This window comes from Salvelinus fontinalis, chromosome 31 (genome assembly GCF_029448725.1).
Source record: "Salvelinus fontinalis isolate EN_2023a chromosome 31, ASM2944872v1, whole genome shotgun sequence".
Lineage (NCBI taxonomy): Eukaryota > Metazoa > Chordata > Actinopteri > Salmoniformes > Salmonidae > Salvelinus > Salvelinus fontinalis.
In genome coordinates this window covers 48,762,522-48,784,187 of record NC_074695.1, presented here as the reverse complement: position 1 = coordinate 48,784,187, position 21,666 = coordinate 48,762,522, and the positions used below count along the sequence as shown (strand labels likewise).

Genomic DNA, 21,666 nt, shown 5'->3' with positions numbered 1-21,666 from the left:
TGTGAATTGTTTTATTCTTGTTGCCAAATACTTTATACACAAACAAAGATTTCAGAATTCTATACCAAAATTACAAATATTTTTGATGGAATTTAATCATCTTAAGACATTATCCCAAGTGAATAACAAAAAGAATAACAGAATCATTATAATGAGATTTTTCAGAGTGAATACAATTGCACTACAATTGTGGTTATTTTTTCTTAATTTTTTTATATATTTAATTTTTCGTATGTATTTAAAAACCTGTTTGGGCTGCAAGCTGAATATTGAAAAAACTGGAAAATGTGTGCACATTTTCAAACGGCCTCCTAAGAAACTTTTTATTTTCCAATATGCATATATTTACTACTGTTGGATAGATAACAGTCTATAGTTTCTAAAAAGGTTTGAATTGTTTCTCTAAGTCGAACAGAAATATTTTTACAGCCATTTTCCCAGCCGAATTGAGATTTCCAAAATGCGATGTGTCTCTTTAAGACCTTCTCTATAAAAGGCCATTTGACTTGGGACCATAGAAACACGTCACATGCCTTCGTCAGGCTGTAATGCGGAAGTGAGAATTGAAAGGAGTCGAATATCTCGTCCATGGACTGAATAACACACCTTCTTGTGAGACCTGCGCAGTTAAAAAAAAATTCCGGGCGCGAAGCAGAATTTGGTCTCGGCTTCTGGAAGAAGGTAGATAACGTTGAATATGATCTCTGACTACGATATTATTTGATACATGTCACAAAATCATCCTAAAGTATGTTTTTTCAATATACTTTAATTATATTATTGCAATTTATTCTGGACTTTAGATGTGATACGACGGAAGAATTTTTTGAAGAAACGCTGAGTAGCGCCGCAATGCTATTGTGCTTGCTAACCAAAGAGGGAAATAATTCGTTCTGGAACCCAACTAAAGACTCGACTGGACATTGGACCCCGTTACAACATTCTGATGGAATATCAACAAAGATAAGACCCAATTTGGGATGCTTTTTCATATATCTGTTGAGCTGTGCTGTGCTAACTGGGCTAACTGTGCTAGGCTAGCGCTTGACCAATGCTAGTGCTGACTTATGCTAGCTTATGTTGTTAGCTAATATAACGATATATTGTGTTTTCGCTGTAAAACACTTCAAAAATCGGAAATGTTGGCTTTATTCACACGATATCTGTCTTTCATTAGCTATCCACCATATGTTTTTCTGAAATGTTTTATGAGGTGTAATTAGTAGCCGACGTTGGTGTATGTATTTTCTCTGGCTACTCCCGTCTGGATTCAGACTCTAGCTATGTGTTAGCATTTTTGGTAGCATCAATGTAAAACTGATTTATAGCTAAAATATGCACTTTTTATGAACAAAACATAGATTTATTGTGTAACATGTTATATGACTGTCATCTGAGGTAGTTTTTTCTGGGCTCTTTAGGTTGGTTTTAGTTTATTTCGGTTGGCTTGTGCATGCTACTTGAATCATAATTCATACTTCATAATCATATCCATACATGTCTGTCCACTTTTGTATTTGGTGGTGAGCTAACATAAATATATGTGGTGTTTTCTCTGTAAAACATTTAAAAAATCGGACATGTTGGCTGGATTGACAAGATGTTTATCTTTCAAATGCTGTATTGGACTTGTTAATGTGTAAAAGTTAAATATTTTTAAAAAATAGATTTTGAATTTCGCACCCTGCAGCTGTTGTCATTGTCGTTCCGATTTCGGGCTTGCAGCCCAAACAGGTTAATATTTTCTTGTTCATACCTGTGTTTTGTTTTGTTAGACATGTTTGATGTAAAGTTGTTGATAATTTTGTATTATTATTTTTATTTAATTTAAATTAAACAAAAAATAAATGAATCAAAAAGGGAAATACGGCCCCCAGCCCAATAGTGCGCATGTACACTTCCTATTTGGTGTTGTAACATAACACTTTTGTAATACATTACTGCTTAGTAACAGCATAGTAACTAATATAGATAGATATAGATCACCGATACTGCACATAGCACAAGTCAAAGTATTTCTCTGTCTACGAAATGTCACTGGACTAAAGATGAGCATTTTTTGTGTTTAGTGAGATTATAGTTTGATAATAAACAAAGAATATACCTGCAAGCAAGTTGTAATAAAATTACTTTAGTTTATTGCATTTTGTACAGACAAATCTATAAAATGGTTTGAGGAAACCATTAACCATTGTTGATGTATAAGCCTTTGACATGGTAAAACAACATGGTAAAACAACTGTTTATATATCCTTATTGAACACAATAGATAATACATATGTCTATATCTGTAAAATATTCAACTTGCATTGACACACAAATGAAACATCTAAGTTCTACTTTGATAGTTATTGATGTATTTACAGATGTTATGTCTTTATCCTTTCCTTACAGGTACATACACCATCATCTCTAACACGCACGCACGCACGCACACAAACACACACACACACACACACACACACACACACACACACACACACACACACACACACACACACACACACACACACACACACACACACACACACACACACACACACACACACACACACACACACACACTACATTTTTACTCTACATCATCACTTTTGTTGCTAGGAGTGTGAACATAAAATTGTGAACACAAAACACCTACTAATCAATATATCTATCGTTAGAACTACATCAATTTCTACATTTAAAAATGCATTACAATGCTCCTATGGACCAAGTATAAATACAGTAGCATAAGTGAAGATTTAGAAACACTAGTTCTTGTTTTTTCTTTTCTTGCTCGCATTAAGTGCTCACACTTCTCGAGATGATGAAGGAATCATGAGGGTCGCACAAAAAAAATCTACCTTCTAAAAAAAGGAGGCTTATTCAACATTAATACAACGTGTTGAGGTTTACTTTACTGTCATGAAAACGACACACCGACATGCATATACTAGGTTCTAAAGTCGGAGGGAACTAGAATACTGAACACACAGTAGTGCATTCTCAGTAAAAGCTACCAAATCCCCCTCACACTATGTATCATCCTCAGTGAAAAAACAACCAAAAAGTTCCTTGCTTAAATCAAGAATCGGTCTGTATGGAAAACAATTGCTATTTTAGAAGAATATGGGGTGGTTGTGCAGTACAGCGGTTGGAATTAGTACATAAAATGGGAGCATGGGGTATATTTCAAAAGTCAAAATATGCACATAATTGCAAATAAAGTGTGTCATTTGAGACACAGATATGGAGGAACGTTCTCCAAAAATAATTATGTGTCTAGATTTCCTTGGACTGAATAGCCCTTCAAATGTTATTGTTGATTTAAGTTTTATTTCCCTTGTGACTTTAATGATTACACTACACTGGAAGTAGCTGACGTATGCAACCTAACATAATTGTTTTGGTGGGGCAAATCATCTGTGTTGTAGTTAAATAATTGCATAATAATACATGTTCAATCTAAATCAACATGTATAAACAGGTAGGCCTACTGAGGAAATATTCTCAGGAGGACCATTCTATTTATATGACCCCTGTGATTAGTTTCACACTGTTAATGAAATACTTGTGGCCAAATTCTTTATCTAAATTGTAAAATAAATAAATGAATATTACATTGCAGAAACAAACTGTAGAATGCACTGAGTGGACAAAACATTAAGAACACCTGCTCTTTCCATGACATAGAGTGACCAGGTGAATCCAGGTGAACGCTACGATCCCTTATTGATTTCACTTCAATCAGTGTAGATGAAGGGGAGGACACGGGCTAAAGTATGATTTTTAAGCCTTAGGACAATTGATACATGGATGGTGTATGTGTGCCATTTCAGTGGGTGAATGGACAAGACAAAATATTTATGTGCCTTTGAACAGGGTATGGTAGAAGGTACCAGGCACACCGTTTTGTGTCAAGAACTGCAACACTGCTGGGTTTATCACGCTAAACAGTTTCCTGTGTGTTTCAAAAATGGTCCACCACCCAAAGGACATCCAGCCATCTTGACATAACTGTGGGAAGCATTGGTATCAACGTGGGCCAGCATCCTTGTGGAACACTTTCGACACCTTGTAGAGTCTATGCCCTGCCGCATATTCTTTATGTTTTGTACACTCAGCGTACATTACTTGCATGCATTGAACAAATCACAGTTATTCACATTTGTGCACATATGCGCTAGAACTATCACAGTGCAATGCCTGTATCTGCTTTGGACTGACACAAATAGACTCGCAGCAATATAACATGTTGGATTCTACATTAATTAAGCGGTGGTCTAATTAAATTGGTCAAGTTATTTTACAGGGTTGTAAACAGAAGTGCATTCCTGATGAACACTTTCATATCTCATGGTTTCAATGTAGTCAGCAAGGCAAGGTCCAATGTAACATGGATTCGAGAGCCCTTTTCACACCATGTTAAAAAATGGATGTAAATTATCTGGCATCTTTGTTGCTGTAGGGAAGGATTCTAATGTATATTGGGACATGATACTTTGGAGACACCTGAAGGATGGCAGCTTTACTGCAACAATTCTGTCACTGAAATCCCTTTCACTTCTAGAGATAGAGTCATCAAACATGGGAATGTGATACCGTTCTGTAAAGGTCTCTCTGACCGCTGCCAATGGTGGAAGCCATGGTTTTGTTGTCTTTGATAATATTGATAACTACCACAGTCACACTGCTTGCTGGTGGATCAGTGGATTGGCAGGTTATAGGGGAAATCTTCTGTGTCTTTAGAAACCACATATCTAAGAGCCATGCTCTAGCCAAACATACACAGTATCTGCACAACATACACCCGTGTGCCAACACACAGTCATTTTCCAACCATAGGTATTTAAGCTCTATAGTTCTGCAGCACTTGCCATCTCATGTACCCAATAACCCCAAGCACAAAAATGGATGGATCTACTTGATTCAGAAGAGTGAGGCAATTTAAACATCGTCCCCACGCAATAACAGTAGGCTCATTAGTGTACTCCCAAGGCCGGACAACATTTTTCGTCCATGTCAAACTGTTGATATGGGGATGGACACAGCTGAACTCATATTCTGACAAAATATAAATTTTCAATAAATATATACACTACCGTTAAAACATTTGGGGTCACTTTGAAATGTCCTTGTTTTTGAAAGAAAAGCAAAAAAAATTATCCATTAAAATAACATAAAATTGATCAGAAATACAATGTAGACATTGTTAATGTTGTAAATGACTATTGTAGCTGGAAACAGCTGATTTTTTATTGAATATCTACATAGGCGTACAGAGGCCCATTATCAGCAACCATCACTCCTGTGTTCCAATGGCACATTGTGTTAGCTAATCCAAGTTTATCATTTTAAAAGGCTAATCGATCATTAGAAATCCCTTTTGCAATTATGTTAGCACAGCGCAAAACTATTGTCCTGATTAAAGAAGCAATAAAACGGTCCTTCTTTAGACTAGTTTAGAATCTGGAGCATCAGCATTTGTGGGTTCGATTACAGAATCAAAGTGGCCAGAAACAAGTAACTTTATTCTGAAACTAGTCAGTCTATTCTTCTTCTGAGAAATGAATGCTATTCCATGCGAGAAATTGCCAAGAAACAGAAGTTCTCGTACAACGCTGTGTACTACTCCCTTCACAGAACAGCGCAAACTGTCTCTAACCAGAATAGAAAGAGGAGTGGGAGGCCCCGGTGCACAACTGAGCAAGAGGACAAGTACATTAGACTGTCTGGAATGATGGTTTCTGATAATGGGCCTCTGTACGCCTATGTAGACATTCCATAAAAAATCCGCCATATCCAGCTTCAATAGTTATTTACAACATTAACAATGTCTACACTATATTTAGATAAATTTTATGTTATTTTAATGGACAAAGAAATGTGCATTTCTTTCAAAAACAGACATTTCTTAGTGACCCCAAACTTTTTAACGGCAGTGTATGTCCAAGAAATGTCTTGTGTTTTAGGTTTACAGTAGGTTTGTATTGCATATATACCAGAGTTTTAACACTCAAATCGTATTCCACAGTTCCAAATCTCCATATCTTGTCATGTTTTCTGTAGTTAAATGATGACTGAGGCCAAACATATTGACTCAATTACTAGTCTCCCTAGACAGACAATGTTCCAGCTCTTGCCCTAGGTCTGGGATATCTGAGACATATCAACTACCTATTTTGAATTCAAAAGATAAACTTTGGCCAATTTTCTTCATGCATTAATTTTTCCGAAAAAAAAACAGTTGAGTGAGAAGAAAAGTTACACAACTGTGTGCTACGTGTCTTGTTCTCCATGACAACTAACCAACTCCTGTCTAAAAGGATACCATATGAAACTACTGTTACAAACACCATGCCAACAGGAATATAAATAAATACATTGTTTTCAACCATCAACTTTTAAACAAGTCATATCATATTCATATGTCCAGTTACTGTATATACGTTATAGTATTTATATTTTACTTCAATACTATTATAGATTGTATAGTTAAATATTTCCAAGATTATATTATTTTGTTTTTTATGTAGTATTTGTGTGCCACTTAAAAAGTGTGCTGACTGAGGATAACTATCTACCACTATCTAACCCCAGACCTCATCACCTCTCCCTCAGCTTAGAGCTGTCAACAAATCCGGAGTGTCTTACTGGTATCTATGGGACCTGTCAAACGCCTAAATAGGTCTGTCCCCTCACTGATTTCAGCATACGTTGAAGTATATTTGGGTAACAACTGAATATTTAGTAATATCTCAAATAAACTCCATGAAGGATTGTGTATATTTTCATCTGCCCTTAGACCTGCCCTTCAATTTCAAGTTCAAAATATCGTTTTGTGGCTTGAATCTACATTTTCTCCAACTAAACAAGGCTCAGTGGAGATGTTGATTGACTAACGTCAGCTATGAATTCTTTCATATTTTCTCACAAAGAAAACAGTGTCATGTCCAGGTCAATAACTTCATGAACTATGTGATTTGCTGGAGCAAACTGTAGCTGACTGTTGAACCTCAAGGACAGTGTTGAAAACCACTGACTAGTGTCAAACATCCCTGCCTTGCTACCCAAGTAACTCGAACCCTGTATACCCTTCCTAGTCCCCAATCTGATTTCTAGATTTCTTTACATTTTTGTTTTTGGTTCAATATATACACATCAATCAGAATAGCAGCTTTAATTTTTTTTGAACATCTATAATATGTCATAATATGTTAGATAAAGAATATCCTTCACAGAATACAGTGTACATCACACACAAAATATATTGTTTTTACGTAAACTATTCAGTAAATTTAATTCAATAATTTTCTTCTGAAAACAATATCATACAAATGTATATCATATATCCTATGTTTCTATCACGTGTTCAACAGTGCCATCCAGTGCACAGAAACTAACATGTTAAATCTTTGCAAATATGAGGTCTAACTGTATGTACATATATCCGTATAATATTTGTTTACAAAAATAATTAATATGATTCATGTATTATTCCAGGGTTGATTCTTTAGACATACCTTTGTAAATATGCAGAACATAGGGATTCACAGTCATATTCTATTTTCGCAAATAAATAGGTGTGCCACACTGAAAATAAATGGTTTCTTCCCATTCTAGTCCAAGGTTGTGAAGATTTCGGATGGGTTCAAAACTATCAATTCAAACCAGTTGTAATTTCACTGCTAATTTCCATCTAAAGCATAGTTTGTCCATTCTCTACACCGTTTTGCCTTTGTACTAAAAAGAGGTTTGTATCAAAAAGTTATTTATTGTCCTATGGCACAATTTGTATATTTGTATTTGGCAAGAATTGTAGAATTCACATTTCTAGACTGGAATTAGTGTAAACCAAATGATGATAAAGAAAAACAGAGGTATTTACTCAAATATTTCAGTGTATCACAAACATTATATATTTATGAGTGTCTCTAAATGAGAAATTTACATTTTCTAATGTAGACTATATGGTAATATATTCAAATTGTTGCCATTTGGTATTATAGTTTCAAACACATGGACTTTTGATTTAGATTGTAACACAGTAGTTTCTTGACATCTACTTTATATCAATACATTTTCAGGGTTTCTCCTTACAGTTGTATAACTGTAATAACAATAGTTTATGCCACCCGAAAAGTCTTGTCAGCACTAGTCACTGATCAGGAGGAGCATCAGGTGCAGCTGGTAACAGTATGTATTAAATGATAGGACAAAGCACACTATTTACGGTAAACAACACCAACCATCAGTATTCAGTGAGTTCAGTGAGAAATGTAATTCATTCGATTAATCGATTACATTTCAACTCCTGTCTGTGAACGGACTGGTATGAAGTTGACCTCAACCCTGACAACAGCGTCCTAGTAGCAGTTTGCCTGTCTCCTCCACACGTCACTGTGTGCTGCGCCTATGCATGCAGTTATCCTTCCTTCAAATTGATATAGACTGTGCTGTTGCTCACGATTCGTCAACTGACCTTGTCCCCGAGGTGAAAATCCATAGGAAGACATGTTGATGGTGATTGATGAATTCTCAACCCATCCCCTTCCCTCAACACATCATGTCGTACATTACATTTAAAATAAACTAATGCGCAACAACAAAGAGAGATAAAGATATGACGTGTATCCTCTAAATACATGAACAGATGAATAAATCAAAGTGAAAAATCAAATAGACCAGCAATGAGAAGATATCAATCCCTCTCTTGCAAGTAACCCACATCCCTACAAAAAAGAAGAAGAAAAGCAACAATATTGACAGACAGGTCAAATAAAACACAAGGACAAACAGAACAAAAACATTGGGTCTACCAAACAGAAATTACTTGAAGTTTGCGGAATAATTTGTCTTTGGGATATGTTCACTCCTCAGCATAAGAAGAAACTCATGTGCCATTTGGAATCTAGTGATCTGATAGCCATAAAATAACCTAAACAGGTTGATGCCACAGCTTTCTAGATGTTGGGAGGAGCAGCCATAATGCTGTTGGGGGTGACTGATAGTAAATGAGAATTCAGCCAGTGCCTTTAGGGGGCTAACTACATGGTGCAAAGTGAGCTGATATGTTATGAGTGTGTGTGTGTGTGTGTGTGTGTGTGTGTGTGTGTGTGTGTGTGTGTGTGTGTGTGTGTGTGTGTGTGTGTGTGTGTGTGTGTGTGTGTGTGTGTGTGTGTGTGTGTGTGTCTGGTGAGGGGTGTTAGTGGGATGTGAGGAATGTGACGGGAGTAAAAGTGTAGAGGGAATAGAAGCAGGGGCCATAAACCATTAAGATGCTAGGTGAGTGGGTGGTGGGGGGTTGATGTTTTGATTTGAGGTTGTTTTCTCAGGAGTAGATGGTGATGACCTCACGTCCACCCCCACGTACTAGGAGGACCCGGTTGAGACCCTCGGTGAGGACCTCGAGGAACTCCATATCTGACAGACGATTAGAGTTAAGGAATATGCACGTTTTCACAACTGGCGTTCATAGCCTATTCATGAAATCTATTTGCTATCTTGTATAGCTCTTTGGTTTCACTTACTTAAATGACAGTATAAGCGACATAATGTTATAATATAATATCATATAATACGGTAGGCTATAATATGATACATCATGCCAAAGAAGTGATAGGATACAGTTTTCCTCTCCCATGCGGTTCTTGGGTGGTCCGGGCATGTTCAGCAGAACCAGTTTGGCATCCTTGGACTTCTTCACGATGACCTCGTTGAGCCTCAGAGCTGTGTGCATGCGCCTCACGTTGGACTGGTTCCTAATGGGACAGACAGGTGAGGAAGAAATACAGTACAGGGTGGATGTTGAGTCATTACTGCTATTTTTTGCATGAAAGAAATGTAAACCTCATGACAATGTAATACTTACAGGCTCTCCCACTCCCTGCAGCATGGTAAGAAGAGAATGACAATGCAAAGATGACTCTTTACAATACTGAAGATACATTGAGAAGTTGTGCTGTGCGAATGACACTAAACGCCTTTCAAACTTTTGGGCCATTACTCCTGAAACTAGCTTTTAAACCACTGCCACTCCCCAACAGTAACAACCTATAAATACTTTATCCTTATCTTCTGTTTACTTTGGAAGTAGCTGATGTCCACATAAGCCTTTGGACACGATGTGATTGAAAGTGAAAGTGAAAGCCGACTCACGGCTTCATGTTGAAGATGTCTTTGATCCCGCCCTGCTCTGGGTGGGCTGCCGCGGCCTGGTGCTCAGCCTTGTCTGTCCAGGTCATCTGCACCTCCGACCCGGGGGTGGCAACTCCCCCTGCAGGCGTGATGGGAGACGTGGGGCTGGTGGGGGTAGCGTTCTTATTGTGGATCAGCTGCACCTGTTTAGGGCGGGAGACAGCCACAGACTAAGAGGAGGGCACCGCACGACAACGTGAGAGGGTGAAGGAAAGAAAGAGACATCTGTCGGTTGGGATGACACATCAAAAACACCAGACCGCCACAAGGCAGTGAGTTGAAAGCACAATTGGGTCATTTATAGCAAAGCAAGTATGTAAGATGCTGCTCTGTCATATCCCTTCTTTATGCTGCGGAGGAAAAGGTCCCCTTAAAATGCTACACGCCGGAGGACAATGTCAAAGTGAGAGAATTGGCATTTTGACAGAGGACAGAGGATTAGGTAATGCAGTAGGGCCTAGAGATGAGAAAGAGGATAGACTGTAGAACAAAGAAAAATGCAGTGGATGTGAAAGATGGTGTGAAATAAGAAGAAAGTTTAAACAGCAGAATGAAGGACTGATAGAGTCATCTTCTGCACCTCAGTTGGCTGAGCATGGCACTTACAACACCAGGATAGCAGGTTTGATTCCCAGGACCACCCATATGTAAAATGTATCCACGCATGGATGTAAGTCGATTTGGATAAAAGTGCCTGCTGAATGGCATATATTATTAAATTATATTATTATACTACGAAGGGTTATCAAAGAGCAGTGGAAGCTCCTCAGAGGAGAAAGGGGAGGGCCATCCTCCTCAGTGAATTTAATACAAATAAAAATTGGAAAACTTTATTTTTTAAATTACTTTTTAGATAAAACTATACTAAATTTATTCACATCACTAAATAATTGATTAAAACACACTGTTTTGCAATGAAGGTCTACCTTAGCATCAACAGCACTCTGTAGGGTTGCACCATGGTGTAGAGACGAAGGTCAGCTAGTTTCCGCCCTCCTCTGGGTACATTGGTTCTCAACCCCTACCATAGACTTATACAGTAATTATGTCAACTTCCGTAGGACGTCCTCCAACCTATCAGAGCTCTTGCAGCATGAACTGACCCAATCCAACCAAACAAAGGATCAGAGAATGAATCTAGAACTGAAAGCATAAGCTACAGCTAGCTAGCAGTACAGTGCAGAAAACGTGGTGAGTAGTTGACTCAAAGATAGAGAAAGAAAATAGTTGAACAGTTAGGAACTAATTAATTTATTCCAAAATGATAGCTAAACTAGCTAGCAAAATGCAACTAGCTAGTTTAGCCTACTCAAACACTCTACTCAAAGAGAGGGATGTTATGTTAGCTAGCTGGCTATGACTATCCAACACAACACTGGAACTCTTCCAAGTCAAGGTAAGCTTTTGGTTTTACTAATTTCTTGCCACCGGGGCCCGCCAGTGTAAGTACTAAACTTCTTACTGAATGTAAACTGTAACATTGCTTCATGATTGTAGCGGGTTTACTAATGCATTCATTCTATTAGCTATGTTGACTATAACGTTACTTTAGCTAATATGGTGACAACGATCTAGGCTGTGTGTAGCGGATATGGTTTGGCTTGGAAAGGTTGTTCACCTGGTCACATACAGCTGATGTGTTGTGCATTGAAGTCAACAAGCAAAGGGAAAAGGTGAGAGGAGGAGAGTGCATAGATGCGAGAAGGAACGCGACGTGGCTAATGTGAAAGTGAAACGTGTTTACGCGTGTATTCATTCCACCGATTCTGTTAAAAAACATTTCTTAAATGGAAGCAAACGGAACGAAACGGGGATGAACATGCCTGAATTAGTCCAATAGAAACTCTTGTTTGCAACTGTTGGACTAATTATTACACCCTAGATCAGCTAGAAGCAGGCAAATGTTTCTCTTGACCTGTGTGCACCTAAGTTGCAAACTTTCATTCGTAGGTTTGGTTGATAGGGAAAATTTGAGCATCGTGTAGTAGCCTTAACCTATCGCTGTTACATTGAACTGGGAGAATGGAATATGAATGACAGTCATCCAATATGCTGCAATAGAAACAAGGGCATGCTCATGAAAAAAAGTATAATCTTCTCTAATCATAAACGGCACCGACCGCCACTGTCAGTGAGTTAGGTAAGATGACACTGCTGTACCTCCTCCTCCGGTTTCTCCACCACGCTGACTCCAGCCGGCTCCTCACTGCTCTGCTGAGACCGCAGGTTAGACGGGTTCTTACGACGGATAGAACCACGGGATGAATCAGTGATGCTCTGGATCTGCGGTAGTCAAAGCAACAAGGGATTTGAACTTTTAACAGATACAATGAGTTCAAACATGAGCGTTTGAGTCGAGATATGAGGGTGCTGTTGCAACACTTCAGGAAATCACATAAAAGAAATGTGTCAACACGTGACATATTATCATTTGCTCAACACAAAGCAGATTTGATGCATATTTTAAGTCGATTTTCTAGAAATGCATGACATTATAGAATGAAGACTTCTTTTGTAAGGTCACACAGGTTGTTCTGTAAATCCTCGCGGGTTATCTTAGATTCCCTGATATGTTATTGTTGCTTAGTCTGCTTTCTTGATTAACGAGACAGATCAAACTGGGCAAGTGCAGACGCACAGATTACATTTTAAAACCAGCTCAGTAATTATAATCATTCACACGCTGCATTGCCCTGTTGCTGGCATTTAAAATTGGGTGAGTGATGATGGCTGGTAATGAAGGGTGTTAGAGAAACTACTTAGGAGCTTTTTTTGGACACTATGGGCTTTGTTTGGTGATCGCTAACAACTACACTGATCATATAAAATCATATTCAGTTACCTATGTATGAGTTAGACTGTACATATTACATGGGATGTGTCAGGGCTTTACCTCTCTCTCCATCTCGTTTTTGGTGAGATGCATCTGTTTGAGGATCTGTGAGCGCTGCTCCATCACTAAAGTCTTCTCGTATGTATAAGCCGAGATGTCACTGTCATGCTAAAAAGGGACATGGGTGTTAAAAAACATATCCATGCACAGTATTCGTCTGAAATGCTATTTCTCTCACTAATAAATCAATTTATAGAGCATATAATAGTTTTTCGTTTTTGCCTCTCACCATTTCCACCACCTCGACCTCGGCATCGATACGCAGGTGGTACAGGAAGGTGATCAGGTCTTTCTTCATCTGGATGCTGTTGTCGTCCATCTGGGCCACGGTGAAGATACGCATCTTACACTTCCTCCACACCTGTCAACACATGGAAGTCTACGACTGATATCTCAATAACCAACACTGAAAAACATCCCAATGGGCACACACTGGTTGAATCAACATTGTTTCCACGTTATTGCAATGAAATTCAGTTAAAACAACGTGGAATAGACGTTGAATCGACGTCTGTGCCAGGTGGCATGTGCCATCTCTCCAAATCCCCAAATGGGGTCCAAATAGGGCCGTTGGTTCCCACCTTGTGCTGGCGCAGAAGGAAGGGCAGCAGCATCAGCATGCCTCCGTCATGGACGATCCACCACACGTCAATATGGCCTTCAGTGAAGCGCTCTCCATTGGACGGGTAGGCCGCAATGTTCTTAGGGACCAGCAGGGCCATGCTGGCTGCAGTCGTCTCCCTAACCACCTCTTCAAATAGATTGAACAGGAGTTGGCATATAATGATGATAACACACAAAACCATCCAAAGCATAGTTAGCCTATGGAAAAACTTCTCCTCTGACCACTTCTTTAACTCACCAATGAAGTTCCTGAAGCGCAGGTTGTCCTCAGCCTGTTTCCAGGTGCGTGGCCAGCTGACCAGCACAGTGTTGTGCTTCAAGCCTCCCAGCCCCCCGACCTGGATCAGGTGGGAGGTTCCGTCCCTCAGGTTGGAGGAGATCACCACCTGGGAGAAACCCTTCACCTTCTCGGTCTCCATCAGCTTCCTCAGAACCTGGAGCACACAGTGGGAGAGGGGGCAGGGCCAGAGACCAGGGTGTTATAAATTATTAATCAATGATTCATCAGTGTATGTGTCTGTGTCTGTGTGTTTGTCTCAGACAATACTGACCTGGTCTGCCTGCTGGGCCTCTGCATGGTTGTTGAGGTATGTGCCCACCACCGAGGTGCCCACAATGGTCAGGCCTTTTCCTGCTTTCAGCTGATTGGTCAGGGACAGCAGACGGGGCTGCTCGACATTATGTTCTGCATCCACACTCACCAGGACCATGATCTGAGGCCTAACCAGGAGGAATATCAAATCACATTCAGACTTACAGGGAAAGTAACTAAAGCTGGAAACCGACAGAAAACATGGGATAGACATGGCCTGTTGATGTAATGTCTGTTTTTGAACACACTTGAAAATGCATGTGTTACCTACAAAACAAATACAGTACCAATCGAAAGTTTAGACACCTACTCATTCAAGGGTTTTTGTTTATTTTTAATATTTTCTACCATGTAGAATAATAGTGAAGACATCAAAACTATGATATAACACATATGGAATCATGTAGTAAGCAAAAAAGTGTTGAACAAATCAAAATATATTTTATATTTGAGATTCTTCAAAGTAGCCACCCTTTGCCTTGATGACAGCTTTTCACATTCTTGACATTCTCTCAACCAGCTTCATTAGGTAATTACCTGGTATTCTTTGTTACAAGTTAATATGTGGCATTTCTTTCCTTCTTAATAGACGCGTTCTGTCTCCTAGAGATGAATGTAATTTGGTGCAAAAAGTGCAAATCAATCCCAGAACAACAGCAAAGGACCTTGTGAAGATGCTGGAGGAAACGGGTACAAAAGTACCTATATCCACAGTAAAACGAGTCCTATATCGACATAACCTGAAAGGCCGCTCAGCAAGGAAGAAGCCACTGCTCCAAAACCGCCATAAAAAAGCCAGACTACAGATTGCAACTGCACGTGTGGACAAAGATCATACTTTTTGGCAAAATGTCCTCTGGTCTGATGAAACAAAAATAGAACTGTTTGGCCATAATGACCATTGTTATGTTTGGAGGAAAAAAGGGGAGGCTAGCAAGCCGAAGAACACCATCCCAACCGTGAAGCACGGGGGTGGTAGCATCATGTTGTGGGGTTGCTTTGCTGCAAGAGGGACTGGTGCACTTCACAAAATAGATGGCATCATGAGGGAGGAAAACTATGTGGATATATTGAAGCAACATCTCAAGACATTGCAAATGGGTCTTCCAAATGGACACTGACCCCAAGCTTACTCCCAAAGTTGTGGCAAAATGGCTTAAGGACAACAAAGTCAAGGTATTGGAGTGGCCATCACAAAGTCCTGACCTCAATCCTATAGAACATTTGTGGGCAGAACTGAAAAAGCATGTGCGAGCAAGGAGGCCTACAAACCTGACTCAGTTACACCATCTCTGTCAGGAGGAATGGGCCAAAATTCACCCAACTTATTGTGGGAAGCTTGTGGAAGGCTACCCGAAATGTTTGACCCAAGTTAAACAATTTAAAGGCAATGCTACCAAATACTAATTGAGTGTATGTAAACTTCTGACCCACTGGGAATGTGATGAAAGAAATAAAAGCAGAAATTAATAATTCTGTCTACTATTATTCTGACATTTCACATTCTTAAAATAAAGTGTTGATCCTAACTGACCTAAGACAGGGAATATTTACTAGGATTAAATGTCTTGAATTGTAAAAAACTGAGTTTAAATGTATTTGGCTAAGGTGTATGTAAACTTCCGACTTCAAACTGCATATCGTTATTACATGTTCGTTGCGTAGAACTGTCAATGTGATAATGTCATTGTCAGTCCTGTCATTGTCAGTTACAATCGGGTAATTACCACACCTGAAGATGTTACGCAATTGGGTAGCTTTGACAATCAAATGGGTGGGTATAAAATGGCATGCAATTACAATGTGTAATGATGCACAATGGCTGCTTTGGCACTGTTGGAAGATTTGGCGAATGGAAGAATTTGGAGAGAGCGAATTTTCAGAGACCAATGATGATAAGTGGCGTATGAGCCGTGCTTCTACACCTGCATTGCTTGCTGTTTGGGGTTTTATAATGGGTTTCTGTACAGCACTTTGATATATCAGCTGATGTAAGAAAGGCTATATAAATACATTTGATTTGATTCTGATTACCAAGAGCTGTTCTCTTGGATCTCTGTGCTGTAGTGGGCCCAGCTTCACAGAGAAGCACCCACAGAAACCAAGCCTTGCCTGTCCCACTTCAACTCCTTGGAAACCTCGTTAAGAGCGTTGACGGTGCCTCTTTTTGGCCTCCACTTTTATGTCAGGACCACGTCTTTTTTTATTTCTGAGATGGTCCGACCTTCTGAGCCAGCAGCATTCACAGCGCCTGCCACATGCTGCCGCTCTAACGCCTTTTTGGCTTTTGTAATGCCCACACTGTGTCCACCAAGCAACATCTTTTTTCTTGCTTCAACCTCCCCTACAATAACTTCTATTTCACACTGGGTGAAATTTCTTTTTTTTTAGCTGTCATTTTTGTCATGCAGTCATTATGGAGGAATATTAATTGGGGGTGTTTCACTGACTATTCATAGGCAACTATGGGCGTTAAAAGGGTGGGGCAAGACGCTCGCTCACGTGCACCAAATTTCGAGTTGATTGTGGTTTATAAAGGGAAACCGGCATGGGATGTGTTATAAATCAGAATATTTTTGTGCGTAAGCACTTTCTGTGTTTCTTTTAACGTGAATGATGTGAATCCTCCGTACAGTTTTATAACTGTTCCTCCACAATCACCCAACCTCAACCCAACTTTGGGATGAGTTGGATGGCAGAGTGAAGGAAAAGCAGCCAACAAGTGCTCAGCATATGTGAGAACTCCGGCAAGACTGTTGGAAAAGCATTCCAGGTGAAGCTGGTTGAGAGAATGCCAAGAGTGTGCAAAGCTGGCATCAAGGCAAAGGGTGGCTACTTAGAAGAATCTCAAATATAAAATATATTTTGATTTGTTCAACGCTTTTTTGGTTGCTACATGATTCCATATGTGTTACTTCATAGTTTTGATGTATTCACTCTTATTCTACAATGTAGAAAATAGTAAAAAAAAGAAATAAAAACCCTTGAATGAGTAGGTGTGTCCAAACGTTTGACTGTAACTGTACATTTCCCTTGAGTTCAGTATGGTACAGATGATGAATAAAGCTTGTGCAATAATAGAAGTCTATTTTATAGATGTGAGTAGATGGCATTTAGCCTCTCTGTGAGTCACTGACCTCCAGTTCTTGGTGTGAGGCGGTCCCTCCTCCAGCCTCATGAGGGCAAAGCGAGCAGCGCTGAGCGAGATGCCACGTATACCATCTCCCCATTCCTTCTCCGCCCTGTCACACACCACCACGCAGAGAGTTCGATTCGAACGACCATGAATGAACTGAAATGTTCACTGATACTAAGTGTGTGGGTTTAATAACCTGTGAGTGTGAGTTACTAATGAATATAAGGACATCCCAACAGTGTTTAACCATTGTATTTGAAAATCTCCAGTTTGATTTATATTTCATTCAAATTTATTTTTGGATGGCCCATGTGTGAGAATAACATAAGTGCTGGTACATCAATATAGACTCCCTGTTTTTCTCAAGCAGCCACATTAATCAGTGTGACTAAGTTAATACAACTTGATAACCCTCTGAACAGAATCAGGATAATTTGCTAAGAAAACGGAGAAAGACAACTTTTCTCTCTAGACTCAGCCAAGTCTGTTATGGGTCTTGGCTCTGGGAAAAACCCATTTGAAGGGATTTATTATTTCTTAGTTGCAATTTTTCTCTGCTTTGTAGTCCAAGGACTGGAAGCTCACTCACCCAGCGAACTCAATGTATTTGTAGATGCAGGTAGCAATCACCATGGCAACAATGGCGTAGTACCAGGAACAGATGAACATGAGTGACAGACACAAGCTCATGCCCAGGAAGGAGAGAGCCCTGTGGGGGGCAGAAGAACAGGAAGTCACATCCTCAGTCTGTTGTTTGTTGCTGCTAGAGTCACACCACTTACTAATCATAATAATGGCCAGAGATTGGAGACAGGAAATCTTGTCTCTCTGTCTGCTGTTGTTGTGGTCTTGCCAATAGAGGATTAATATAGGCTAAGACAGGCTCCGGATTCCCACAGTGTCTCTGGCAGACTATTCAGGTAAATAACAGCTTCCTAACAGAAACCTACTTGGCCTGGCCAGATATCCGGTGCCAGACATAAATGCTATAGTAGACTGTTTCACACCTGGGAATATTAGCACTCTTTGGTGATGATCCCACAGCTAAGATCTAGAGCTATGTCTGCTATGTTGAGTTGTTCAATTCACCAGTGGTAGAACTTGAAGCGAGGCCTCCAGTTGGGGGTTCTCAGTAGAGTCTGCAGGGCACAGGCCAGGTTGACAAACATGTAGCACATCAAGAAGAACCTACACAGACAGAAATGAGAACTCAGTCAGAACAGCTGTACTTGCTACCAAGACATAACCATCTCCACAGTGTGTTTAAGGTGAAGCAAAATTAATATTAGATGTGGGATTGTCTTACATGGAGAGGATGGGGGCAACAGCGTCCAGAGAGGCGATGATTATGCCAATCTCACAGATACTAGCTGTGAGAAGCAGGGCCCAGGTAGGCTCTCCGTTGGCCTTGCCATGCCCAAACACCTACAGACAACACACAACAGTGAGATACAATGAACTATTAACTATCCCGAGTGGTGCAGCGGGCTAAGGCACTGCATCTCAGTGCTAGAGGTGTCACTACAGAGCCTGGTTTGATTCCAGGCTGTTTCACAACCGGCTGTGATTGGGAGTCCCATAGGGCGGTGCACAATTGGGTTTGGCCGGGGTAGGCTGTCATTGTAAATAAGAATTTGTTCTTAATTGTCTTGCCTAGTAAAATAAAGGTTAAATAAAATTGAAAAATAACACACATGCATGCACACACACACACACACCTGAACCTAAATCACAGCACATTGCAGTATAAAATTGAGTGGACAGTAGGAGTTTCAGTGTCTCCTTTTCTCTCATTCAGGTCACACTGGTCCCTGCTGCAGGGTGATTAATCACTATCTACCCACAAGCTGCAGACGGTGGGTTTGGCAGACAGCTTCCATCACAGCAAGTCAACCTGAGCCTGGACTATAGTAGGGCCATGCATAAGTAATCACTGCTAGCTCCTACACACTTGAGAGGTATTTTAATAGAGTGGACTTACATTGCTCGGGACAAACAGATACAATCTCTATGTGGTATTAAAACAGTAGTAGCTGTGGTTCTGGTAATAGTATACAGTAAATTTACTATACAGATCATTACCAATGTTGTGTGTGCGTGTTCGCTGATTGACCACTCCAAGAAATAGCTGTGCTAGCGTGGTTGTGAAAGAGTGTTTTATTTGCCTTTATATGAATGTGTGTTTGTGTGTGTGTGTACTCACTTTAAGGAAAGGGATGACGCTATCGCGAGAAATGGCCTGCAGGAGGCGTGGCGCTCCAGTCAAACTCTGAAGCCCAGCCCCACAGGTGGAGAAGAAGGATCCAATCACGATGACCCATGGAGATGGCCAAGCCAACGTACCAATCACAAGGTTACCGTTCACCCCCTCACCGAACCTGAGGTCAGAGTGATGGATTTCTAAGTTGCCTTTTTCAATTCATGTTTTTGCTATAACAACTGGCCTCTTCCATTGCATAATACATTCAGTGTACACAACTCTTTTTTGGATTCTCAGTGTTTTGAAAGTTATTTGTTGTTCTATGTTTTGTATCTGATTACATAGAAAATTAGTGTGAGTATGTTATTTACAGTCGCTAGTGAAAGTCTACACACCCCTTGCGCAGTCTTCACATTTTGCTGCCTGAAAATTACATTTAAAAAGGGATTGATGTATTGATTGCGTGTGTCTTCATGCCCCAGAGTTAATATGGAGCAAAGCCCAGGTAATAACTTACCTAACCCTGGGACAGAGTTTCATTTTTCAGCAAGACAACTGTACACATTTTAATGCCAATGTCACTCCAGAATGGCTTTCCAAGAGGTGGTGAGGATTCCTGAATGGTCCAGTCTCAGTCATCACTTTAATCAGAGACAAGGTTTGAATATTGCTGTCCATCAATGATTCACAACCAAGTTTACTGAGCTTGATCAATTTAAATAAAAGCAATGGATACATTGCACTTAGAGTTGTGCAAGGTTGATAAAATCTTATTCAAAATGATTCACATCTGTAATGGCTGCCAAAGCTGCTTCTATCAAGTATTTACTCTATGGTGTGAAAACGTATGCAATCAAGACATTTATTATTATCTTTATTATTAATAATTTGGAGAGAAAAAATGTTTACTTTGAAAATGTGGAGTAGGTTGTGTAGATCTGTAAAAAAAGTCTAATGTATTCCCTTTTTAGTTTTAATTTAAGGCAGAAAAATGGGAAGACTGTGCAAGAGGTTGTAGACTTTCACTAGGCACTGTATAGTAATAATGAAGGCAATGGATGTATAGGAGAATACTAATGACTCACTTGTCCCTCAGGACCACCCCTTCAATACAGGCCCCGAACAGGACCACTGCAGACATGTCTGAGAGAAGCAGTGAAGGAATACACCTGCAGACTGTCTCCCAAACAAAGTTAGCTGAGCATTTACAAAAGCTCAAGGAAATATAAACCTAAATAAAGGATCAAATGCTTCATATTGTTTATTCAAACAAAGTATAGTTACTATTCCAGCGTATTATCGTCAGCAGTCCCTGAGAAAGTACAAATCAGATTTCAGCGCAATGGACAGCATCGCTTCAGTAATACTGGCAGTGGACCATGTTTCAGAACCATGGACAGCTCCGCTTCCAGTAGAACTGCCAGGGGAACCACCAAGACTCTTCCAATAGCTGTCCGCCCGGCCAAACTGAGCAATCGGGGGAGAAGGGCTTTGGTCAAGGAGGTGACCAAGAACCTGATGGTCACTCTGACAGACCTCCAGTGTCCCTCTGTAGAGATGGGACAACCTTCCAGAAAGACAACCCGCAGCACTCCACCAATCAGGTTTTTATGGTAGAGTGGCCAGACGGAAGCCACTCAGTAAAAGGAACATTACAGGCTGCTTGGAGTTTGCCAAAAGGACTCTCAGACTATGAGAAACAAGATTCTCTGGTCGGATGAAACCAAAATGAACTCTTTGGCCTGAATGACAAGCGTCACATCTGGAGGAAACCTGGCACCATCCCTACGGTGAAGCATGGTGCTGGCAGTATCATGCTGTTGGGATATTTTTCAGCGGCAGGGACTGGGAGACTAGGCAGGATCGTGGGAAAGATGAATGGAGCAAAGTAAAGAGAGATCCTTGATGAAAATCTGCTCCAGAGCGCTCAGGACCTCAGGCTGGGGCGATGGTTCACCTTCCAATAGGATAATGATCCTAAACACACAGTCAAGACAACGCAGGAGTGGCTTCAGGAACGGTCTCTGAATGTCCTTGAGTGGCCC

The 21,666-nt window shown here is 40.2% G+C and overlaps 1 protein-coding gene across 1 annotated transcript in view; it reads right to left on the bottom strand.

Annotated features, from left to right (window-relative positions):
- Positions 1-2,115: 2,115 nt before the first annotated feature.
- LOC129830445 (solute carrier family 12 member 5-like) overlaps positions 2,116-21,666 on the bottom strand; it is a 113,726-nt gene continuing 94,175 nt past the window's right edge. The window contains exons 11-26 of the mRNA XM_055893022.1: positions 20,707-20,764; positions 19,625-19,799; positions 18,728-18,846; positions 18,511-18,609; positions 18,011-18,130; positions 17,423-17,527; positions 14,245-14,413; positions 13,932-14,127; positions 13,651-13,820; positions 13,299-13,430; positions 13,070-13,177; positions 12,337-12,459; positions 10,138-10,319; positions 9,851-9,865; positions 9,607-9,740; positions 2,116-9,402 (exon numbers count right to left, since the gene is read on the bottom strand). Of these exons, the coding sequence (XP_055748997.1) occupies positions 9,311-9,402; positions 9,607-9,740; positions 9,851-9,865; positions 10,138-10,319; positions 12,337-12,459; positions 13,070-13,177; positions 13,299-13,430; positions 13,651-13,820; positions 13,932-14,127; positions 14,245-14,413; positions 17,423-17,527; positions 18,011-18,130; positions 18,511-18,609; positions 18,728-18,846; positions 19,625-19,799; positions 20,707-20,764 (1,997 nt within the window). The 3' untranslated portion in view covers positions 2,116-9,310. The remainder of the gene's footprint in view (positions 9,403-9,606; positions 9,741-9,850; positions 9,866-10,137; positions 10,320-12,336; positions 12,460-13,069; positions 13,178-13,298; positions 13,431-13,650; positions 13,821-13,931; positions 14,128-14,244; positions 14,414-17,422; positions 17,528-18,010; positions 18,131-18,510; positions 18,610-18,727; positions 18,847-19,624; positions 19,800-20,706; positions 20,765-21,666) is intronic.